This window comes from Lontra canadensis, unplaced genomic scaffold, assembly GCF_010015895.1.
Source record: "Lontra canadensis isolate GAN:19392208 unplaced genomic scaffold, GSC_riverotter_1.0 scaffold8, whole genome shotgun sequence".
Classification (NCBI taxonomy): domain Eukaryota; kingdom Metazoa; phylum Chordata; class Mammalia; order Carnivora; family Mustelidae; genus Lontra; species Lontra canadensis.
Window position 1 is genome coordinate 12,725,620 of NW_022631002.1, and position 21,628 is coordinate 12,747,247.

Below are 21,628 nucleotides of genomic sequence, written 5' to 3' on the forward strand. Positions count from 1 at the left end.
TTAATACTGGAATCTTCACAGTGCATTTGTTACTTGTAGCAGTGACTATTTAAATCAAGGCAGGGGGGGTGGAGGGGGCAGGGAGGAGAGGATAATTTATCCAAAAACGGACAGAAAGAAAAGAAACAAAATGGGTCAGATGGGATGGGGGAGAGGGGGAGTGTGGTGGGAAGGCAGGAAAGGTTGAGTAGGAACCAGGAGCAGAGACCCGGGTGGGGAAATAAATTAAAAAAAAAAAAAGGAACAAGTTAACAACAGCACCAGAAAAGTTACTTCAGTCAAAAGACGCTTTTGAAAAGAATATTTCTCTGTACAAAATGGGAAAAAAAGAAAAGAAAAGAAAAGAAACAAACGTAAAGAAGTTCCCCAAACCAAAGTTTGTGATGCGGGCTGGTTGGCTCGGATCCCGACGGGGTGGGCCTAAGAGGTGGTCACTAGATGGGAGATAGGCGGTCAAGGGGATGGAGGAGTTATGTACAGCCCTGGGGTGGCTTGGGGGGGGAGGAGGCCTGAGCCTCAGGGGTGGCTCTGCCATGCCCACTCCCCTCCTTGGGCCTCCCAAGTCACCCCCGTACCCCACTGCTCCTTGCCCTGCTTATATCACACACCCTGCATCTTATTCCCTCAGCCCACCCGGGTAAATGCCAGCACAGCCCTGTGGGGAAAGGGCAATGTATCTGCCTGCCCGCAAACCCCCCACCCTCCGCCTTCCCCAACGGGCCATCTGCTCTCCTGTCCTCTTCAGGCCCTCCCTCACCTGGGCCCTCCCTCAAGATGCCCTAACTTGGGCTCTCGGGTTGGCCTGAGCAGTCAGCAAGGCTGTTCTCAGACCTAGCAACTTACAGATACCATCCTCCATCTGCCCTTGGGAGCCTGGGTGGGGGGGGGGGCTCCAGGCACCAGGGGCCACCTTGGTGCCCCAGACCTGCCTGGCTACCTTGCTTGGACCCCGGTTCCCTGCACAAGAACTACCAGTAGCTCCAGCCTGGTGCTGAGACTCAGCCCCAATCCCTGCTCTCCTGACCCCAGGAGGCCCCCTGCCCTGTGGTCCCGCTGCCCTCCGAGCCCAGCCACCCTCGCTGCCGGCCGGCGGGACAACAGGAAGCCCTCCACTCGCCCTAGACACACCTGCTTCTACCTGCTTCGAGTTGGCGGGACTCAGCACGTGGAGGGGAGGGCACCCCCACCCCGCACCCACCGCCAGCACAGGACCGGACTCTGGGGGGACTGCACTGGGTTGGCATCTCCTCTGGCGACAGAGAGTCAAAGCCAAGCTCCCTGGGCTACACCCCAGCCCCATCCAAGCAGATGTGCTGGCCAACCCCCAACACCTGGCCTTCTCCAAACTTATTTTGGCTTTGCTCCAGAAACTGGAGGAAAAAACAGCTACCCCCTGGCTTTGAGGAAGCAATTTGGCCCTCCTCCTCCTGCCATGGGCCCACCGGGCCACTGTGAGGACCCCTGTCCCTCAGGCACTCTTGGACACCCTGTACGGTCCACCCTGTCCCACCACACAGTCCTGGCTAGTCAGCTCTTTTGCTATCATATTCATAAAATAACCCCCACACCCTCTACCCAGCTCCAGCCCCTATGCCCAAAGGTGGCCGAAACCGTGACCAAAGTGCCACCAGAGTTAAATTCTCAACGTGCCCATATGAGGGCCACACATCCGAAAGCAGCTCCCGGGGGGCCGGCCAGAGGACCCTGTGTCCTGCCCCTCTCCCGCAGCCACACTGCCCCAGCGACGGCACGCTAGGACCTGAAGCCACCTTAGGCGCCATGGCCTTCTCCAAACACGTCCCCAAGATTCAACGCAGGGCCCTGGGGCTGTGCGCCTCTTCCCTCCACAGGAGGCTGGGCCTCCCAACCTCAACCTGCTCCCCGCCATCCCGGGTAGCTTTTCAGTCAAAGCTCACACCTCAGCCGACTGGGGGCGGGGCCCCTCCACAGACAGCCTGCCTCCCTGACAGAACTCTGGAAGGGGAGACAAAGGGGAAGGAGGGAGAGGCGCCTGGTCTCCAGGAGAGGCCCCGGGCAGGTCAGGCCCAGAGCAGGGCTCCCCCAGTGGGTGGGGGCGGGGGGGGCGTGGGTGGGGAGAGGCAGGGCCTGAGGAGGAGGAAGAGGAGGGGCAGAACAGGCAGGAAACGTAAAACAGGCTCCAGATCCAGTTCAAGGCCCGCAGGCTCCGAGCTGGCGGGCTTGGTTAAAGAAGTCACTTCCCATGTAAATGCTGAAATCCAAGATGAGTGTCTCTCCATCACACGTGACTTAAAAAACAGAAAACCAAACGCTTGCCTGGCTCTGCTGTCTCCTCGCTGTGCCTTTGCTCTGAGCGGCTGTGGGTCACTGGTCCGGCCACCTGCGTCACACGGGGCGGGAGGGCGGCGCCATCACAAGATGCGGGGCGCAGACCTGTCGTTGGTGACGGTCCTGCGGAGCCGCACCCCGCGGCGGATGGCCACCAGCATGTCTTCGGCCGGGGGGTCGCCGGAGGCGGCAGGGGGTGGGCTGGGCGTCTCCTCAGCAGGGGCGGCGGCGGCGGCCAGGGCCGTGGGGAAGGGGAACTGGCCCTCGCCCAGGGCGTGGGCGCCCGCCACCAGCTCCCCGAGCTTCTCCACCAGGCTGTGCCGGTTGGCGGCCAGCTGCTGCTGCTCGTCGTCGTCGTCCGCCGCCAGCCCGGCGTAGCTGGCCGCCTCGGGCGCCGGGCTGGCCCACGCCGTGTTGGGCAGGCTCAGCCGCTTCGGGGAGGCCTTGGCCAGGTCCGCGGCCAGGGGCGAGGCGGCCTCGTCGCTGTAGAAGACGCACTCCTCGCTGCCCGCCCGCGTGGGCCCCGCGTAGCCGGGGGAGTCGGGCACGGTGGGCGTCTTCACGGGGACGATGGGCGGCCGGATGGGGATGGGGCCGGCGCTGGAGAGCGCGCGGCGCACGGCGGGCTTGGTGGACGGCGTGCGGCGGATGGTGGCTACGCCGGGGGGCGCGCCCGAGGCGCTGGGCAGCCCCGCCGTGGAGGCCGGCCGCTTGGTCTGGATCAGGCGGCGGTAGTTCTGGGCGATGTTGCTGTTGCGGGGGATGGTGGATGACTTGTCGAACTCGGCCGGGCCCTCGCCGTCTGCGTCCCCGTTCACGGAGTAGCAGTCGTAGTCGGAGCCTGGTGACACGGGATGCGGTGGGCCGGGGCTCGGAAGGCCGGCTGATCCGCCCCGGCCCCGGCCCCAGGGCCTACCTTGGGACGGGATGGTGTCCTCGGAGCACGAGGGCGTGGTGGTCTGCGTGCTGTAGCCGCTGGAGTACTGCAGCGAGTCCCGACTGCTCTTCTGGTGCTCCAGGCTCAGGCCGCGGGTCAGCACCATGGCCAGGTCACTGGCGGCAGGGGACACCTCCTCGCCGTGCTGGGGGTGGGAAGACTGCAGGCTGAAGCCGGGCTCCCCGCTGCCCCCCCTCAGCCCGGATTCCAGGTGGCTCCCGCCAAGAAGCCAGGGCTGGCCCTGACACCAGTTGCTGGGCCTTCACGTACGGACCTGGGAGTGAAGGTGGGGCCCCGGCTGGGCTGCCGGAGAGCTGGCACCTACCTTGGCTGCGATGGTGGCAGGGGACATGCGGGGTCGTGGTGCCTCCTCGCTGCTGGGGCCCAGGGCACCCCCGCTGGCCAGGCCTGGTTCTGTGTCTCGGGGGTGCTCCGCTCGATCCTTTCTCCGCTGCAGGCTGGTGCCCAAGGGCTGCTCGTGGGGGCCCGCCTTGGCCCAGTCCTGCAGGGGGCAGCGGATGGGTCAGGGGGCCCTTGGCCCTGTCATCCGCAGTGATGGGTCCCCTCACTATTGTTGAGGTTCAGGGTTTTCAGGCCCATATGGGGGTCAGGCCCATGATCATGGCCAAGGACAGAGCATGGAGGGTACCATGACCCCTCAGTCCCTCCAGGCCCAGGGGTAGGATAGCATGTCCCAGGAGGAAAAGATGTGGGTTGGGAGTGGCTGCAGGTGTGCCCAGGCGGCTTTTCCTGTGGGGAACAGGCACGGTGTGCACCCCCCGCTGGTTGACCCTGGACCCTCCCTGCGTCCCACTGCAGGTGGGGAGCACTGACCGAGGTGGGGGAGCTGCACTCGCTAACGGACTGGCAGGTTTCCGAGGCCTCTGAGGACGCAGAGCTGGAGGACTTCTGCCATGCAGAGGCGAGCAGGCGGGCGGACGGGGCGGGGAGGCCAGGAGGAGAGGAGAGAACAGACCTGGTCACAGCGCCGGCATGCAGCGGGGCGCTCCGGCTCGGTGCCCCACCCCGCCACCCCTGCGAGCGTCTGCAGCAGATCTCAGCACCCTGAGTGCACACGGCGGGCACCGGCCGACTCCGCAGCCCAGCCCAAGAGCCAGAGGTAGTGAGAGTTCACAACAGGACTTGCTGCCCACGGCCTGGATGTAGCGGGCCAGGGAAAGAGAGACACGAGGGAGGGCGGAGGAATCGATGGCGTCCCTGTTGTGTCAGAAGAACACGCCTGTGGGAAGGAAGGAATCCGGAGCTCCATCCTGCACGCGCAGAGCGGAGCTGCCTGTCTGCTGTCCACACACAGATGCGACGCAGGCAACCGCATTTACAGGTCTGGAGTTGAGGGAGAAGACAAGGGTAGCAGCCACCAGTCCACAGCCATGAGACGAGTAAGGTCACCCCGGCAGCAGGGGCCGTTAGAGAGAAGGTACAAGGACCCAGGCAGGCCCACAGTCAGTGACTGGGAAGAGGAGGGTCCAGCCAAGAGGAGGAGCAAGGAGCTGCCAGAGAAGTGGGAAGAAAACCAGCAGCAGACGATGTTACAGAACTCAGAAGGAGTTGCCCCGCGGAAGAGGGACAGGCAGCGGCGCGAACGCTGCTAGGGGTCTCTCAGATGAGGGCACAGAGGCCTCCCTGGAGACTTCAAGAACTAGGTCACAGAATGGTGGGGGCTGGGAGTCCACTTTTGAGTGGACCATGTGTGCAGGGGAGACTCCTGCTCGGGGCTGGTGCAGGGATCAGGTGGCCTGGGAAGCCCCCAACTCAAAAGAAGCACAAGAATGAAGACCAAAGCAGCAGCCAGGGCGGACGTAGGACCATGAGGACTCCCTGAGGCACATGCTGAGAGCAATACAGTGACTGGGAGACTGGGGAAGGGCTAAGGTGAAGGGCAAGCCCTGCCATGGCCCGAATTAAGGGTCCAGCAAGAGGCGTGCAAAGGGTCCATTATTTGTACCGTGCCTGCCCTGTCAAATTCTTCAAATTCTCCTTAATTTAGACCCCCAGATTTTTTACAGTTTATGATGAATCAAGATCACCAAAATAAAAGAAAATAAAGCACCACAGGTGAGGCTTTGATGAAACAAGAAACAAACGTGGATTTACCAATATAATTGTGAAAGCAAACAAAAACCAAGAGAAAAAGGATTAGGAACACTCCGTGGAAAAATTCAATATTAATTCATGAACAAATACTTAAACTGGGGATAGAAAAAACTTCCTTAATCTGATAATAAAGAGTGTCTAGACAAATACGAATATATTTCCCTTGGAGGGTGGGAAAGAGAGAAGGATGCCTACAATCACCATTTCTGCTCAGTACTGGGAATCCTAGCAGGGCAGTGAGGCAAGAAGTAGCAGAAAGCAAAGGGATTGGCAAGGAAGAAAAAAGCAGTCATTACTCATCAAAAACGTGATGGTTGTATATGCAGAATTCTCACGAGTCCACAGTTACCAGATAAGCGACTTTAATAAAATTATTCAATATAAGATTAATATGCCAAAGGAAAAAACCAAAATTTTAAATATCAGCAGCTAACAAACAAAAAAAAACCCCTAAGGAGCTAATATAATTTAAAATACTATCAACAGGGGCGCCTGGGTGGCTCAGCCGGTTGAACATCTGACTTGATTTTGGCTCAGGTCACGATCTCAGGGTCATGGGGTCCAGCCTCACATCAGGCTCTGCGCTCAGCGTGGAGTCTGCTTGTCCCGCTCCTGCTCCCCTTCCCACCCGCTTACTCAGATAAGTAAGTAAATAATAAGTAATCTTTAAAATGAATAAATAAAACATCATCAATAAATATCAAATATCCCGAAAAAAAAAAAATCCAGTGATAGATGTGGAATACCTTTACGTGCAAACTACGAAACATCACCGAGAGAAGCAAAAGCCAAACTAAATGGAGACATGAGCAATCCCCGGTCAAAACTCCAGGAGCTGCTGTTACTGTTGTTTTGAGGGGAACTGACCAGCTGACATTAAGGGAAACAAGGAATTGCGAAGGGCCAAAAATAGACAAGGGCATACTTAAGAATAACAAAGCTGGGGGCGCCTGGGTGGCTCAGTGGGTTAAAGCCTCTGCCTTCGGCTCAGGTCATGATCCCAGGGTCCTGGGATCGAGCCCCACATCAGGCTCTCTGCTTGGCGGGGAGCCTGCTTCCTCCTCATTCTCTGCCTGTCTCTCTGCCTACTTGTGATCTCTGTCAAATAAATAAATAAAATCTTTAAAAAAAAATAACAAAGCTGGAAGATTTCTGTTAGCACGTATCAAAGTTTTGTATAAAATGACAATAATTAAGGTGGTATGGTCCTGGTATGAGAACACAAATCAACCAACAGACAGAATACAGACTCCCAAAACGGCTACAGGTATGTAGATAACACCTGATTTATGGCAAAGGTGACACTGTAGTGCAGTGGGGGTAAGACACGGCCTCTTCAATAACTTGCCAATTAGATATCTGTGTGGAAAAATGACCCCCACCTCATATTACACACACGCGCGCACACATACGCGATTCCTGATGAGGAGCAGATCTGGGTAAAAGAGAAAGACTTTTCTAGGGAAATATCTTTGTGACTTTGGAGTGCGCAAACGAGGCTCAGAATGCAAGAAGCACAATGTAAAAAATGAGTAAGTGGAACAAACTGTACATCCGTTAAAATTAAGAATTTTAGGTCATTAAAAGACTCCATTAAGAGAGTAAAAAGGGAACCCACAGAATCAGAGATCTCAGATGAAGGAGTTGTATCCCTAATATACAAGAAGTCCAAGGAATTAATAAGAAAACAAAAACAAAAACAAAAACAAAAACCGGGGCACCTGGGTGGCTCAGTGAGTTAAGCCTCCGCCTTCGGCTCAGGTCATGATCCCAGGATCCTGGGATCGAGCCCCGAATTGGGCTCTCTGCTCAGCAGGGAGCCTGCTTCCCCCCACCCCCACCCCGCCTGCCTCTCTGCCCACTTGTGATCTCTGTCAAATAAATAAATAACATCTTAAAAAAAAAAAACCCACCTAGTAGAAAAACGGGCAAAAACGTGAACAGGTCCTTCAGAAAAGAGGACAGCCAAGTGGCCTGAGAAGGTGCTCAACCTCATTCCTCATCAGTGACCTGCACATTAAAAACACAGGGCACTACCAGATGTTTCCCCCAGAATGGCTAAAATGAAAAAGATGTAAAATCACCAAGGGTTGGTGAGGACGAGGAGCAGCCACCCCCCCACTGTTACAGGAGTCTTGCCAGAAATGTGGGACCTCAGTCTAATTATGGGAAGACACCAGACACACCCAAACCGACAGATGAAACAGCTGACTGGTATCAAAAGTATTAAAAGTACCAAAGTCAGGAAAGAAGGACTGAAAAACCACCACGGATTTGAGGAGCCACAAGAGATCTGACAACTAACTGTGACGCAGGGTCCTGGGCCGGATCCTGCCCTCCCGGGCCAGACAAACAGGCAACATTTGAGAAAAGACCTTAGGTTCGTCAATAGTATTGTAGCTACATGAGGGGTTAACATCAGGGGAGGCTTGGGAGGGGTAGGTGAGAAGTCTGTACTCTTTCGACTACTTTCCTACACGTCTGAAGTTATTTCAAAATACCAAGTTGGAAAAAAGCCTCAATGGAGAGGTTAAGTTCCTGTGACATGGAGAAAAAGGAAACTGGAAGACAGCCCTGAATAAATGATCCAGAACATCGTCTAGAGAAGGGAGGAGAAGGAAAGTGTGAGAATTAAGAGAAGGATACAGAGCAGAATAAATGAGAAGGTTTCGCAACACACAGAATTGGAATCTCAGAGGGAGCCAATAGCAAGAATGAAAGTAGGAATACATAAATAATGGCTGAAAACTTCCAGAACATATGAAAGACAAGAATACAAAGAGGGAGGTACACAAACATATCAAATGAGGCTATGTAAAAACGAAACTGCAACTAGACACAAACTAAAGGGCAAAGATCTTCAAAGTGACCAGGGAGCAAAGTAAGCTCACTCACAAAGGAACAACAATCTGACGGACAGCAGACCTCTCAACCGATGACAGAAGCCAAAACACACATTGGAAAAATACCCAAGTGTGGAGAGAGAATAACTACTACCTCAGAATCGTGTCCCTGGCAAAACTTTCAAGAAAGATGACAAAATGACACATGTTTACAGAAAAACAAAACTCAAGAATTTACTACTACAGATCTATTCTAAAAGAACTTCTAAAGGGGGGAGCCTGGGTGGCTCAGTGGGTTAAAGCCTCTGCCTTCCGCTCAGGTCATGATCCCAGGGTCCTGGGATTGAGCTCTGCATTGGGCTCTCTGTTCAGCAGGGATCCTGCTTCTACCTCTCTCTGCCTGCCTCTCTGCCTACTTGTGATCTCTGTCAAATAAATAAATAAAATCTTAAAAAAAAAAAAAAAGAACTTCTAAAGGAAGTGCTATACTTCAAAAGAAGACTTGAGGTGCAAGAAGAAATAATGAAGAAATGTGTAAACACATGGAGAAATCGAGACAAATATTGTCTGTGTGAAATGATAGTGAAGTTCAGGAAAAAAATGTCATTTGTGAGTGTTATAAAAAAAAATAGAGAGTAACATGTAATAGCTTATAAGTTGGGAAGAAGTGGGTGACCAAGTTAAAATAATGATTAAGATCCTTGAATTATTCAGGAAGTGAGACCCTTTGTAAGGGTGTATGGTAAAATTTCAAGGTACTCTGTAAAAGAAAAGAAACACAGTATAACTTACAATCTAGCAGGGGGAACAACTGGGAAAAAGAAAAACAAGTGGCAAGGGAAGAGAAAAAAGAGGCAAAGAAAAAGCAGAATGAATAAAAAGAAAAAAGACAGGAGTCCAAATATGTCAGTCATCACAATAAATATAAATGGACTAAAAATACCCACGAAAAGATAGAGATTGTCAACCTGTATAAAAGAAAACCTAAGCATCTGCTCTTTTAGGAGACTCAACTGAAACATAAAGATACAGTGAGTTTAAAAGCCAAGAGATGGAGAAAATAATATAAGTCTTGAACAGAATACAGCTGAGATAGCTGTAGTAACATCCAACAAAAGAAACTTTAAGATGAAAGGCATTATAAGGAACAAAGGATCAACTACATCATGTTAGAAGATTCAAGTCACCACGAAAAGTTGACATTTTAAACGTGTGCGCACTTAATCAAAGAGTCTCAAAATGCGCACAGCAAACGCTCATGGAACTATACGGGAGAAATGAACAAATCTAAAATTTGTCAGTTAGACATAGGTGAAGCAGACAGAAGTGAATGGAAAATGAGGTAGAGATGGTCAGGGCAGACAACTCTTTCGAGAAGTTCTGCTGTGAAGGATACTAGGTGGTTGGAGGATAACATGGGGGGAAGGGAGAGCTTTTAAGATGCATGATGCTAGAGCTTGTTTGTGTTACTGATGGGAATGAGCCAGCACAGGGAGAGAGACTGAAAGTGTAATGGGGATATCCTTGAGCAAAAAACCCAAAACTTAAAATACTAAGCCCAAATGGAGGCACTAGCCTAGATGGGGAGGAATAGCAGACTGGATCCAAATGCAGTCACTCCTGACACCCTGAGGATAGCCCTCTGGGCAGGCAGCCTGATGTTCTTTTGTCTTCTACTGTGTTCCCTCTGTTTGCCCATCTCACTGAGGCTGCAGGATCTAAGCCTGCTTCTGGGGAGATTTGTGGGGCTCCAGGGGATGACTCCTAGGGCCAACCACCCCATCACAGTAAGCCTCTAGAGGGGGAGGGTCACAAGGGATCAGAGCTGCTAAGCAGCCCCCTCAGGGCTCCCATGGCTGGAAGAAGGCATGAGGTAGGGAATCAGGAAACGGTGAGAAAGTGGGGCCACAAAAGCCCCCGGCTGATGCCTCTGTGGCCCATGCAGGTGGCTCTAACCTTCTCCACCTCTCCGTAGCCAGGCTGGTCCCCGGTGAGGGGATCCTGGGGACCTCCAGGCCTGTTTCAACAGCTGCAGGCCCTGCAGACACTCCTCACCTGGCTGGTGATGTCGGAAGGCATGGGTGAGGGGGGCTTGGAGTAGGTGGCGTCCTGGGAGACAAAGCCAGAGTCGTGGGACGAGACGCTGGAGAGGCGGGCGGCCGTGGTGGCTGGCTGGGCCAGGCTGCGGTAGCGACAGGTGGAACTGGGTGAGTATGTTTGGGCACCCCCAGGCCACGGGGCTCCGCCACCCTTGGCACCGCTACTGCTGCTGGGGGCACTGGGGGAGTCAGGGAGGGGGACAGCGGCCAGAAAAGGAGACACAAGGGTGCGTGTGGAGGAGAGGGTGACAGACGAGGGTGGAGGAAAGAGGTGAGGGGCAAAGGAAGGAAAAGACAATGTCAGACTACAAGTTGTGAGACCTGGGTGCCACAGAAGAGTAGGGTTGTGGGTCGGTGGGGGGGGGTAGGAGTGGGCAGGAGACCACACCCAAGGGTTGGCCCAGCACCTGCCCCTGGAGAACCCCAGGGTTCCAGGGCATCCCTAGGGCCAAGCAGTCACTCTGCTTCCTACTTTGCCATTAACAACCGAGTCACAAAGCATCAAACCCTGGCCCATTTGGGCCAGAACCCAACACAAGTCTGTTTCTGGATTGCCTCCTCAAAGTCTGATTTTTGCCATGAAATCCTAACTGGGTATCTAGGCTGCGGTGACCATCTGTGTGAGTCCTGGACCCACCATTGTCCTCATCCCCTCCACCCCCTTGACTGTGTCTAGCCCTCCGTAGCTCACACCCTCTGTGCAACCACTTCACGCTTGGCCAGTGAAGGCGGCCTTCTTTCTGAACGAGATGCTGAAGTTACCCAGCCCCCACCCTGGGTCACAGGTGTCTTCTGCCATCAACCCTTCCTGCTGTGACAGACACCTACCTGAGGTCCAACAGACCTGGGCCCCCTCCCTCCATAGGAGCTGCTGATGGCCATGCCCGGCTTACCTCCTTGCCCAGGTGCCCAGAGGTGGTTCTGGGGAAGGGGAGCCTGGGACAGAGGGGCCTGTCCCACCAGTAACTCACTCTGTGCTCACTGCCCTCCCCACTAAGGAACCTTGAATCTTAGATGTCTCCTCCAAATGCTGCTGTCCTAGCGCCAGCCCTGGAGGTGTCCCTGAACCTGAGCCTGCACCACGATCGAACGAGATTCTGGGGGCCAGCATGGGCTGGGGTTCGGGCAAGAGGCAGTGGCCAGGAACCAGAGCTCAGGAACCAGCCAGGTCGGAGTGTCCCTTCCTGTGGGGCCTCAGCACACCTTCCCAGAAGCATCTGTGCCCCTCCCTGATTTTAGATTCTTACTATCCCTCCATACCTGCCAACAGTTGTGCAATGCCACAACCCAGGCCTCAGTTTCCCCTTCAGTGAAATGGAGATAACACCATACCTGATACGGTGGTGTTAGGATTCAGTGAAGAAAACGCATAAAACACTTAGCATGGCCCCTGGCACACCGTGACTGCTCTGTAAAGGAAGCTGCTCCTGCCCCCGCCACCCCGCTTCCTGCTACCACACTCGTGCGCGGGCAGCAGCCTCGACACACAGGTACGTCTGTCCTCCGTGCTTGCACGCAAATTCCTCTGTGATGCACTTGTGTGAATTCTGGGGCCTGGAAGCAGCTCTTGATGCAGCTTTGCTGGGAGCTCCCCCATTCTCTCCTTGGGGGCCCCCACCTCCCGGCCTCGCCCCCCCAACCCTGTCCAACCTGCACTGACCTGCACATGCTGGACTTCCGTGAGCCGGAGCCGCTGGGCGACGATGGGGGCGTCTGGTAGGACCAGCTATAGTCCGAGCCCTTCAGATCTTTGATCACCTGGACAGGGACAGGGACGGGGTCACCGGAGGCAGCCTTCCTCTGCAAAGACCCTTATTGTGTTCTGGGGGCCTCCACAGAGGTCTGGTAGGGCCAGAAGCCCCCCACTCTCTTCCATATTGAGAGCCAAGCCTCGGCAAGAGACCCTCCCGGGAGTCTGAAAGCAGGGCTGCCAGAGGAGGGGGAAGAGGAACATCAAGGGAGACTCTGCACCCCCACACCCACCCCACTTCTCAGGGATGCTGCCCCCTCCTGGGGGGTAGCCACTGGAGAACCAAGTGTCCCTGGGGACTCACTGTCCTGGCAGAGCAGCCCAAAGAGTGACCATGAGAGACACCGTGGGGCTCAAATCTTAGCTCTGCTGTGCCCCTCAGGCAAGTTCCTGGAACCTCAGTGGCCCTGTGAGCAGCCCGTGGTTCCTGTCTTGCAGGGCCATTGGTGTGTGGGGGCAGGGTTCAATGGGATGGTGTAGAAAGTGCCTGGGAGAGTGCCGGGCACACGGTAGATGCCGGGTGAGAGCAACGTCACGGGCCTGTCGGGGAGGACCTCCCCTCGTGCAGTGGGAGCATGGTGGTGAGCCGAGCGGGTGGCAAGTGTGTGCAGGTGTGTCTGTGTGCCTCGGACCAGGGGGAGGGGACAGGTTCTGGCTATAGATGACAGGAAAGCGTCACCAAGTCTGGCTTATTCAGGGGGAGCCTGGGGGCAGACACAGGGCCAGTGCCATGGGACCTCCCTACTTCTGCTCTCAGACTGAGGCTCCCACTGGGTCCTGGGCACACCATCCCTCCCCAGAGCAGGTGCTCCTGGATGTCCCACAGTGCGTGTTAGGATGTGTCTGGTCCTCTGTCCTCTTTTTTTTTCTACTGTCCCCAACCAAGGGCGGGCCATCCCCACCCCTGTCCCCAGCCCCAGGCCTGGCCGCACCTGCTCGCTGGCGGGGGGCAGCTTGTGGGGTTCGGCCGTCAGCACCACCAGGTCGTCGATGATGCCCTGCAGGTGTGTGATCTCTCCCAGCATGGTCAGCTCGCCGTTCTGGGGAAGCCGCGGGTCAGACCCACCGGCCCTGCCCATGCCCCCCACCCTGGAGGGACGGGCCTCCCCTGGCTTCTCCCCTCTCACCCAGCGCTGCTCAGGCCTGACGGAGGCTGGAACCAGACACCCTGGGGCCACTGTGACCATAGGTCCAGCCTGAATTATCGCATCACGAGCTACGAGACCTGCCTTTGGGCGGTGAGCACGCGGCTCTGAAGACGCAGCAGGGATGACTGAGCCGCGGCCTTTCTCAGAGGTCGCGGGATCAACCCTGAGCCCGGTCCCACCTCCTGGGGCCTCTGAGTCACCCAGAAGGACTCCCAGCAGCGGCTCCCAAATCCTGACTCTTGGGATTTCCTCGGGTTCTTGGAGACCCTTCAACTAGCCCAACGTCAGGGATGCTGAGAACAGCGCGGATTCTGAGGGACCCACCACCACAGGCTGCAGGAACGTGATGAAGGTGCAGAAGCGGCCGCGCTCCTCGATCAGGGCCCGGCGCACCGCCTGCTTCTCGGTCTCCTCCAGCAGCAGGTACATGTCGTTGACATCCTGCAGGGCGCTGTCCAGCTGAGGCTGCAGGTCTCCTTTCCCTGGAGGGGCGGGGAGGAGAGGCCGCGCTGGGGACGCCGCCCGGCTCGCCGCGTGTGTGGCTCAGGCCCCGTGGTCCATCCCTGGAGGTGGGGCTGGGCACTGCCACAGGGGTCCGGGGACTGGGGAGGGCAGCCAGGACTCCGGGGCTTGTGCCGGGGCTGGTCCCAGAGCAGGCAGAGAGGACAGACACACACACACAGGAAAGACACCAAAGCTGCAAAGCCACCCGGGAACTGGAGTGGGCGGAGCCCACTGGGAGCCACCCCGGGAGCACGTGTGAGTCCAGCAGAGGCCTCCACAGCTGAGACTTCCAGCCCTGGCGGTACCCTCACTGCCTCTGGGCCAGAACCCCCTCACCTCACCGGGCACAGGAAAAGGGTGGGTGGAGGACAAAGTAGAGCCAGAGGGCTCAGCTGTAGACCAGCCCACTGAGGGGTGAGGGGCCAGGAGAACTAGGGGCTGGGCCCCTGGGGAAGGGAAGGGGGTTTTCTCAGTGTGGGCTCCCACTCAGCTCAGGGAGTGGTGCACAAGGACAGCAACAGCGACACAAAGCAGCAGCGAGAGAGAGAGAGAGAGAGAGAGAGAGGCAAGAGGATGATGGAGAGATGGTGAGACAGGAAGTGAGAAGGCAACAGGTAATGGGGCAGGCCTGGTGGGAGGGGGTAGCCAGGGCCTGTGCCCCCCACCCTGCCCACTCCAACCCCTCTTGGCCTGGCAGACTGACCCAGCAGTGGCCTGGGATTCATCCCTGGCCAGGGGCCCCCGGGGCCCCAGGGGGACTGTGCCCCGGGCCCCTCCCTCGATGGACCGACCGCCTTCCTCGCTCCTCCTTGGCCTGGAGAGGCTCCTTCCAATGGCCCTGAGCTGGGGGAGACAGACAAATGGGACAAGGACGGGAGGAGCAGCTGGAGGGACGGACATTTGACTTACCAAGTAGCTCTACAGGAAGGATGTGGGAGGAGAAGAGGAGGAGAGACAGAGAAAGAAAGAATGTGTGAAAGACAGCCGGATGGAAAGAGCCACTCCTGGGGCAGGGGTGTGGGTGCCTGGGCCTGTGGGGCCTCCTGCTGCCTCCCTGAGAGGGGAGGGCCTGGGCCAGGTCTGGGGTGCAGAGAGGCTCCCTCTGTCCCACCCAGCAGGTTGGAGGGTCTTGTCCAGGATAGGGTCCCTCCAGCCAGGATGACTCCCTGGGGCACCCCATAGGGTGTGGGGGGTATGGAGTGGGGCCCCGTGGGGCTACGCGTCCATGGGCCGCTGTGGGCTCTACCTTTGCGTGCTTTCTTCTGCAGCTTCAGCGTGTCTGAAGACTTTTTCTTGATCTCATGCCGGGCTCGTTTGTACTCTGCACATGGGGTGAGAGAGGAGTGCTATGATGGGGCGGGGGGCGGGGGGTGGGGTGTGTGTGCTCTGCACAACGGGGGCAGGAAGCCCTGGCCCCAGCCCAGGGCCTACCTTTTGCGTGGTCCTTGTCCAGCTGGTTGGCCGACTTCTTCCAGTCCTCGATGCGCTCCTGCAGCGGGTTGATGAGGCTCTCCAGCAGCGCGCTGTGGGAGGCGCGGGAGGGTCAGGGCCACCAGCGGGGTCTCCCTGCGCCCCCCTGCCCGCCCGCCCGTGGCGCCCACTCACTTGGTGAACTGCCGCAGCTTGGTTTCGATGCTGCGGTGGCGCATGCACATGCGCGTGAGCGCCGAGCCAATGTCCCGGGTGGCCCCTGGCGAGGCAAGTGCGCAGCTTGGGAAGGGGCCCGCTGGGGCATCGGCAGTCCCAGCCTCGGCCACGAGGGGGCGCACCGGCCCGCGAAGACCGAGCTCGCAGCCCGTGCCCCGCCCCCAGCATTGCGCGATCCCGCGCTGGGATCCCGCGATCCATTGAGGGGGGATTTGGTCGGTTCTCAGTATTTGCTGAGACTCTCCGTGCGGGACCAAGGCCCTACCCAACCCGGCCGTGCCCGCCTGCTGCAGCTGCGGGTGGTCTGGTGGTCAGGCCAGCACGAGAGACCATCGGAAGGGCCTGCCCAAATACCCTCCAGCCCTGGCGGGAACCCCCTCCGGATGCCCAGAGGCAGGTGTGAGAGTGCGAGCAAGCGCCCGCTATCTTGGTTCTCAGGGTCCCGGGTCCTTGCTACTTGAACTAGAAGGCAGAGGAGACGCCAAGGCCAACAGGGGCTTGGCTGCCCCTGCGTGCTCTCAGACGGACAGATGACAGCGGGGGTAAGAAGCAGCCATGGTCAGACGCAGTGTACAGAAGGCTGAACCACTGTGGCAGAGGGATCGAGCTGATTGAGGAACCTCCGCTGTAACATCCCTATCACCGTTCGCCCACTCCTGCTTGCATGCCCTTAGTGAGAAGAGGCTCACTCTCTCCACGACCAGCCTATTCTATTAGGGAGCAGAATTCAGGGCCCCAACTCTCGGCCCAGTGTCCTCTCCCTGGCTCACATTTCGCTCAGCCTTTCCAGCCTCCAAGCCCAACCTGGGGCAGACCCAACCTCCAGCCACGCCCCCTCCCCACCTCGGGTGTTGGTGGCCATGTCTGCCACTTTCTGGAAGGCATCCAAGAAGGCCACAGCAGCCAGCACAGTGGTCCTGGGGAGATGGACAGTGGGACAGTCTGTGGGTGAGGTGTCCTCTCCTCTGCCCGTCCCCTCCCCAGTGGGGGCACCCTCAGGAGCCTCACCTCAGCTGGGAATGCAGCTTCGTGGCCTTGGAGTTGAAGTCCTCCCAGATGGGGTAGGAGCTCTGCAGAGGAGATGGAGAGGTAATGAGACTGAGGAGGCTTGCAAGGCTCTACCTGGGCTGGGCTCCCTACCTGCCTCTGTCAGGATTCTGGGCAGTTTCTGAGACAGTGGCCCTGCCACCATGGAGACGGAGGCTCCTGGGCCTTCTGGGATAACAGAGGACCAAGGACAGAGCCATGGGGGCATAAGGAAGGCCTGGCCATGGGAACGACTGCCTTTGCTCATCCCTCCCTCCCTGATAGGAAGCCTGGCCTACAGTCTACAGTGGCCACCGTTTCGGCCTACATCCTCCATCAGGGGAGACAGAAACAATAAACGGCAGGTTCTGTCCCCTCAGGGCTCCCCTGGGTTCTGGTAGGGACTCTGGGCTGAACTGCATGATGGGAACCATGTCCCTGTGGACACAGGGGGTAGTCCACACAGCAAGGTGGGGGCAGAGGGCCAGTGTGCTCCAGCAGGGCTCAGGGATGCTGGTCTCAAACTGGGGCCTCTGGGGGTCCCCCCACCCCGGGCCCCGGAAGCTGCTACTGGCCCGGACACCCATCCATCCCAGGCCGGCAGCAGTGGCTCCCAGGCCCGGGGAGCTGTGACTGCTCCAGGGCCCAGCCAGCCTGCCCAGGACAGCCAGGCCCCAGGCTGAATGGGGCCTTGTGTGGCCAACAGAGCCACCTTTCTCCACCCCCAGTACCCCTCCCCTCCTGGGGACACAGTGTGGCCTTTATCCCAGTCTGGCCCAAAGCTCTGAATTGGGAGGGGGTTTCCCAGTGGGGAGGCTGGGCTCTTGGCGACCAAGTTGTCCAGTCTGATCAAGGGGCTTTTCTGGTTAATGCGCCCTCCCATGGTGGCTGGGTCCCGGAGAAACCTCGGCTCTGGCCTGAGGGCCCTGTGGTGGCCTGGATGCTTAAAGGGGAGCCCAGGGCCAGCAAAGCCCTGGCCCCAGAGGGCGTCTCCCTTCCATGTAGGCTGGGGCGCTTGGTGCTGGGGAAACACGAAAGGCAGAGACCCCAGGCCTCAAGGCTTCAGAAGGAGGCTCTGCCAGACTGGAAGCCAAGGGTAGGTTCGAGATGGCTTCTCCAGCTGAGGACAGCCTGCAGGGATGGACAGGAGACAGGACAGCTTCTGACAGCCTGAGAAACTCCCTCTCCTCCCAGCCCAGCCAGTGCCCAGAGAAAGCAAATATTTGAGAAGTTCACACGGGCTGGTGCAGGCCAGGGGCGGCTGTGGGTGGGCTGTCTCCATGTGCGCGCAGTTCAGGGTCAAGGAGCCTGGTAGGTTGTCCCTGGCAATCCCAAGGAGCTGACCTTCACCTTGGCACCCCCAAGAGTCTTCTGAAAGGTGGAGCGCTCACATCACCTCAACATCCCAGCCCCAAAGCCTTGCTAAGACCCCCAGGGAGAGGGGCCAATGCTGAGGAGGCAGGGGTCCAGGGGCAGTTGTCCTGACCCCCAGGACACCTTCTCAGACCCTCGGCAGACTCTGGGCAGGCTTGGAGCACAAGGGATTAGGAGAAGCTGGGGACAGACCAGTCATCTCCCCAGCCTCCTGCCCGCCAGGCTCACTTCTTCTCAGACTTTCACCCCGTCAGCTTTCCCAATGGGGAGGGGACAAGACACGGTGTGGGGTAGGCCTGAGGGGCCCTCAGCAGGAGGACAGGTGCACCTTGGTCTCTAAGGACTGGGGCTCTGCCCCCACTGGTAGGTAATTCATAAAGGACCCCGGAGATGTAGAGGTGGTGGTGGTGGGGTGGCTGGAGCAGCCAGTGTCCCAAGGGAGGGTCTTCAGGGTTCATCTGGGCCCACGCCCTCACCCTGGCCATCCCCGGGTCATCAGGCTCCAAGACTCTGGGTTACCACCCGCTGCGGTGACCGCTGCTGGCCGAGCGCTCGCCGCAGCCGGGCACTGTGTGAAGCCGTGGGAGCGCGTCCGGTCCTCAGCACGGCCCCGCGAGATAAACACGACCGTCACCCGCATTCTGCACGTCAGGAAACTGAGGCTCAGAGGGATTAACTGACGGGCTTGAGCCCTGCGGATGGCAGGGGCAAGCTCTGATCCCATGTCTGACCGGTCACTACACCCACTTCCAGGGTACAGAGCGATGAGCATCTGGGAGCTGCGAGGGGAGGAGGGGACAGGAACTGCAGGGATGGGAGAAACACCCACTCTGTCCCCAGTGCTTGTCACTAGAGGTGCTCAGGTGGATGGCACGAGACTGACGTGGAGGTGGCCGGGACTCCTGGCCCTTAGTGACTCGGTCTCTGACCTGGGGGGGGGCGGTTTGGTAGTCCTCGCTGTGACCCCAGAGAGAGGGCTTTCTGGGTGACCCTGGACCAGGGCTCCACGCAGGGCCTCAGTTTCCTCACCTGTCAAATTGGACTGGGAACTGCACCTACATCTCTGGGTCCCAGTGGAGACTCCAGGAGGCGCTGTAGGAGAAGCACTCAGCACCTTGCCCAGTACAGGGCTCAGTCAATGCTGGCTGAAAACAGGGGACACAGGATCTCCGCCTATCTGCGGAGGCCCCTCCCACAGGGCAGGGCCTATGGGAGGACAGGCAAAGTTTATGGGCCCATTTTCTGGATGGGTCAGTGCCAAGTGGAGGCCCCCCTTGCTCTGTTGAAGGCACTTTACCCTGTCCTGCCATCTCGGGCAAGCCTCTGCCCCTCTCTGAACTTCAGCGGGAGGCCTGGCAACCACCCAGTGGGCATCTGAGCTAAGTGAGGCACAGAGGCAGGGAAAGCTCCTGAGCACCCCACCCCAACCCTGATTCAGATGCCTCTTCCCAGCCCTCCAGCTTCTAGGTGCAGCTCAGGACCTCTGTCCTCCCTCCAGGAGCAGCTCGGGGCCTCTGTCCTCCCTCCAGGTACAGCTCGAGGCGGCTTCCCTCTACCTCTGCTGCTGACCCCAGGCCAGAGCCAGGGCTTCCAGAAGAGCTGCTATGGGGCTGTGGACAGGCCTCATGGGGCAAGCTTGGTCTCCCCAGCTCAGCCCCCTTCCTCTATGCAGGCCCCTGCTGCTTCTGGGGCTCAGACCAGTGAGGGAAACAGCCAGAAGCTGCCCCCCCAAACCAGGTGATCAACCTCCAGGTGGCCCAGTCCCCTGCTCTGTCCCTGGCCCGGACACATGCATATGTCCTAGGTACTTGGCATCACCCCAGGTGAAACTGCCACATGTCAGAAAACCCGACCTGAATCTCTTGCTGTATCTCCCTTTTCCTTCTGTCTGATCTCAAAGGTCCTTGCAAATTGCCTGGGGAGAGAGGGACAGTTCTGTCCCTCTTTTCTAAGAGAGAAGCTGCTGCTCTCTGCAGTGTTAGCAGAGAGGCTGTCAGCGGGAGGAGGGGGGCGGGAAGGTCCCATTCTCTGCCAGCCCTGGAAGTAGCGGGGGACAGGTGGTCTGGGCTGTCTGGTCCTAGGAAGGGATCCCAGGGCCAGGGCTGCGATGTCCCCAGGACAGGAGGTCCTGCTGAAGACAGAGAGGGGCCAGGACTTCTGAGGGCTGGTAGGGTGGCCCAGAGGGAGTTGCAAGGGATGGAGGTCTCAGGGGAGCACGCTCTGTGGGGTTGGGGGACATCTGTATGCTGCTCACCCTGTAGTTCTCGGTGGTGATGGCCTCAGGCCTCTTCCAGGGGCAGGGATCCAGCAGCTGCCCCAGGGCTGTTCCCTGGGTAGCACTGGGAGCCCCCAGAGGGGCCTGCTTGGGCACTGTGGGGTTAGCTGCACTAGGCACTGTGTGGTGTCTCCTCCTGGGCCTGTCATGTCACCGTGGGATTCTGTGTTGTATACTTGGGAGTGTGTGATAGGGTGGGGGCTCTCTGGAGTTCATGTGCAGAGCCTGGTTCTTTCCCCTGCCCCACAATCCTGCCTCAGAGAAGAAAGGCAGGACCGTTGTTCCCGGCCCCCATCCTGTCACTAGGACTGCAACTCCTCTCTGCCTAGTCAGCCTGGGGCAGCCCTGCCAAACCCTGGCCCCTCTGGGGAGAGGATCTCCCTTGCTCCCCAGATCAACAGAGAGGAGTGAGGTCAGGGACAGAGTCGGACAGTATCCTTAATGACCTTGAGCCAGTCCCAGGCCTCAGTTTCCCCACCTAGTGAGCTAGTGGTGGGCCAAGGGTTGGTGGCCTGCTTCTGTCTGGCCTTGGCCAGTCATGGGGGGGGGGGTGCGGGGTTGGGGGTTGGTGAAGGCCTAGGGTGGTAGTAGGCTCTCCCTTGGGGATCCTCCAGAAACCCAAAGTCTCTCCCTTCCTCCTTCCAAGGTGAGGACAGAGGCCTTGGGATGCAGGGACAGTCAGCCTGGAGACCTTGGAGTCCTGTAGCTTCCGAGGGCCTGTTTCAGGGTACCTGGGCAGGGGTGTGTTGGGGTGGGGGCGTGCAAGAGTCGCAGGGTCGAGCACAGAGGCCGAGGCCGGCGGTGAAGGAGTTAACGGTTTTCTGCCTTATTATTTTTCCCTGCTTTGGCGGTGACAGCATTGTCTGGGCTCCAGGGCCGTCGGGGGGCGGGGTGGTGGTGGTGGTGGTGCGGAATTGGGGCCGCGGAGGGTGCACGGTAGCGGTAGGGGGCGGAGGCCGGCGAGACCCGGGACCCATCACATTAGGACCGTAGAGTCGAAACCCGAGCCAAACCTCATTCATGATTTGGGGGCTGGGGGCACAGGGAGCCCGCGTGTGAGCAGCCTCCGGTGGGGACCCCACGGGGGCGCTACGGCCCGGCGACCCCGGGCAGAGACCCCGGGGCGCCGCCTGGACACCCCGACACACGAACACCAGCACCCCTCAGACAGGGACCCCGAGACCCAGGCACACAGCCGACACAGGCCGGACGCGTTCAGACAAGGACACACACAGCGCGGCGCGCGCACACAGCGGGGCCCGAATGCCCGCCGCCACTCGTCCCCAGAGGGACCCGCACCCGCGCGCCCGCCGGGCACCCGGCCCCGCCGCACCCCATTACCTTCATGTCGTTGACGATGGCCTGGAAGAGCCCGCCCAGGGCGCCGCACTCCTTCTCCGCCGTCTCCATGCTCCGGCCGGGAGGCGGCGGCGGCGGCGGCAGCGGGCGCGGGCAAGGGCGCGGGGCGCCAGCAGCCGAGGGAGCCGGGCGCGGCGGGCGCTCGCTCCGAGGCCAGGCCGGGCCTCCGCCTCCGGGAGGCGCTCAGCGGCCGGCCGCGCGGCGCTCGGGGCTGGCGGGCCGCGGCTGGGCGGCGCGGGCCATG

At 58.6% G+C, this 21,628-nt stretch overlaps 1 protein-coding gene across 6 annotated transcripts; it reads right to left on the minus strand.

The window, feature by feature from the left end:
* Positions 1-2,376: 2,376 nt before the first annotated feature.
* MTSS2 (MTSS I-BAR domain containing 2) lies at positions 2,377-21,524 on the minus strand. 6 transcript variants are annotated; one of them, XM_032853989.1, is made up of 15 exons: positions 21,367-21,522; positions 16,359-16,420; positions 16,194-16,267; positions 15,309-15,393; positions 15,135-15,226; positions 14,950-15,024; positions 14,613-14,621; positions 13,524-13,681; positions 12,984-13,091; positions 11,962-12,059; positions 10,258-10,480; positions 4,079-4,153; positions 3,570-3,746; positions 3,224-3,389; positions 2,377-3,148 (listed from the first exon to the last, which is right to left on the minus strand). In XM_032853989.1, the coding sequence occupies exons 1-15, from the start codon at positions 21,433-21,435 to the stop codon at positions 2,391-2,393; spliced, it is 2,229 nt and encodes a 742-aa protein (XP_032709880.1). In that variant the 5' UTR covers positions 21,436-21,522; the 3' UTR covers positions 2,377-2,390. The 6 variants fall into 6 exon arrangements, with proteins under 6 accessions (XP_032709880.1, XP_032709883.1, XP_032709882.1 ...); XM_032853992.1 differs by having other exon boundaries at positions 10,258-10,384; positions 21,367-21,521; XM_032853991.1 differs by lacking the exon at positions 4,079-4,153 and having other exon boundaries at positions 21,367-21,524.
* Between the last annotated feature and the right edge of the window lie 104 nt (positions 21,525-21,628).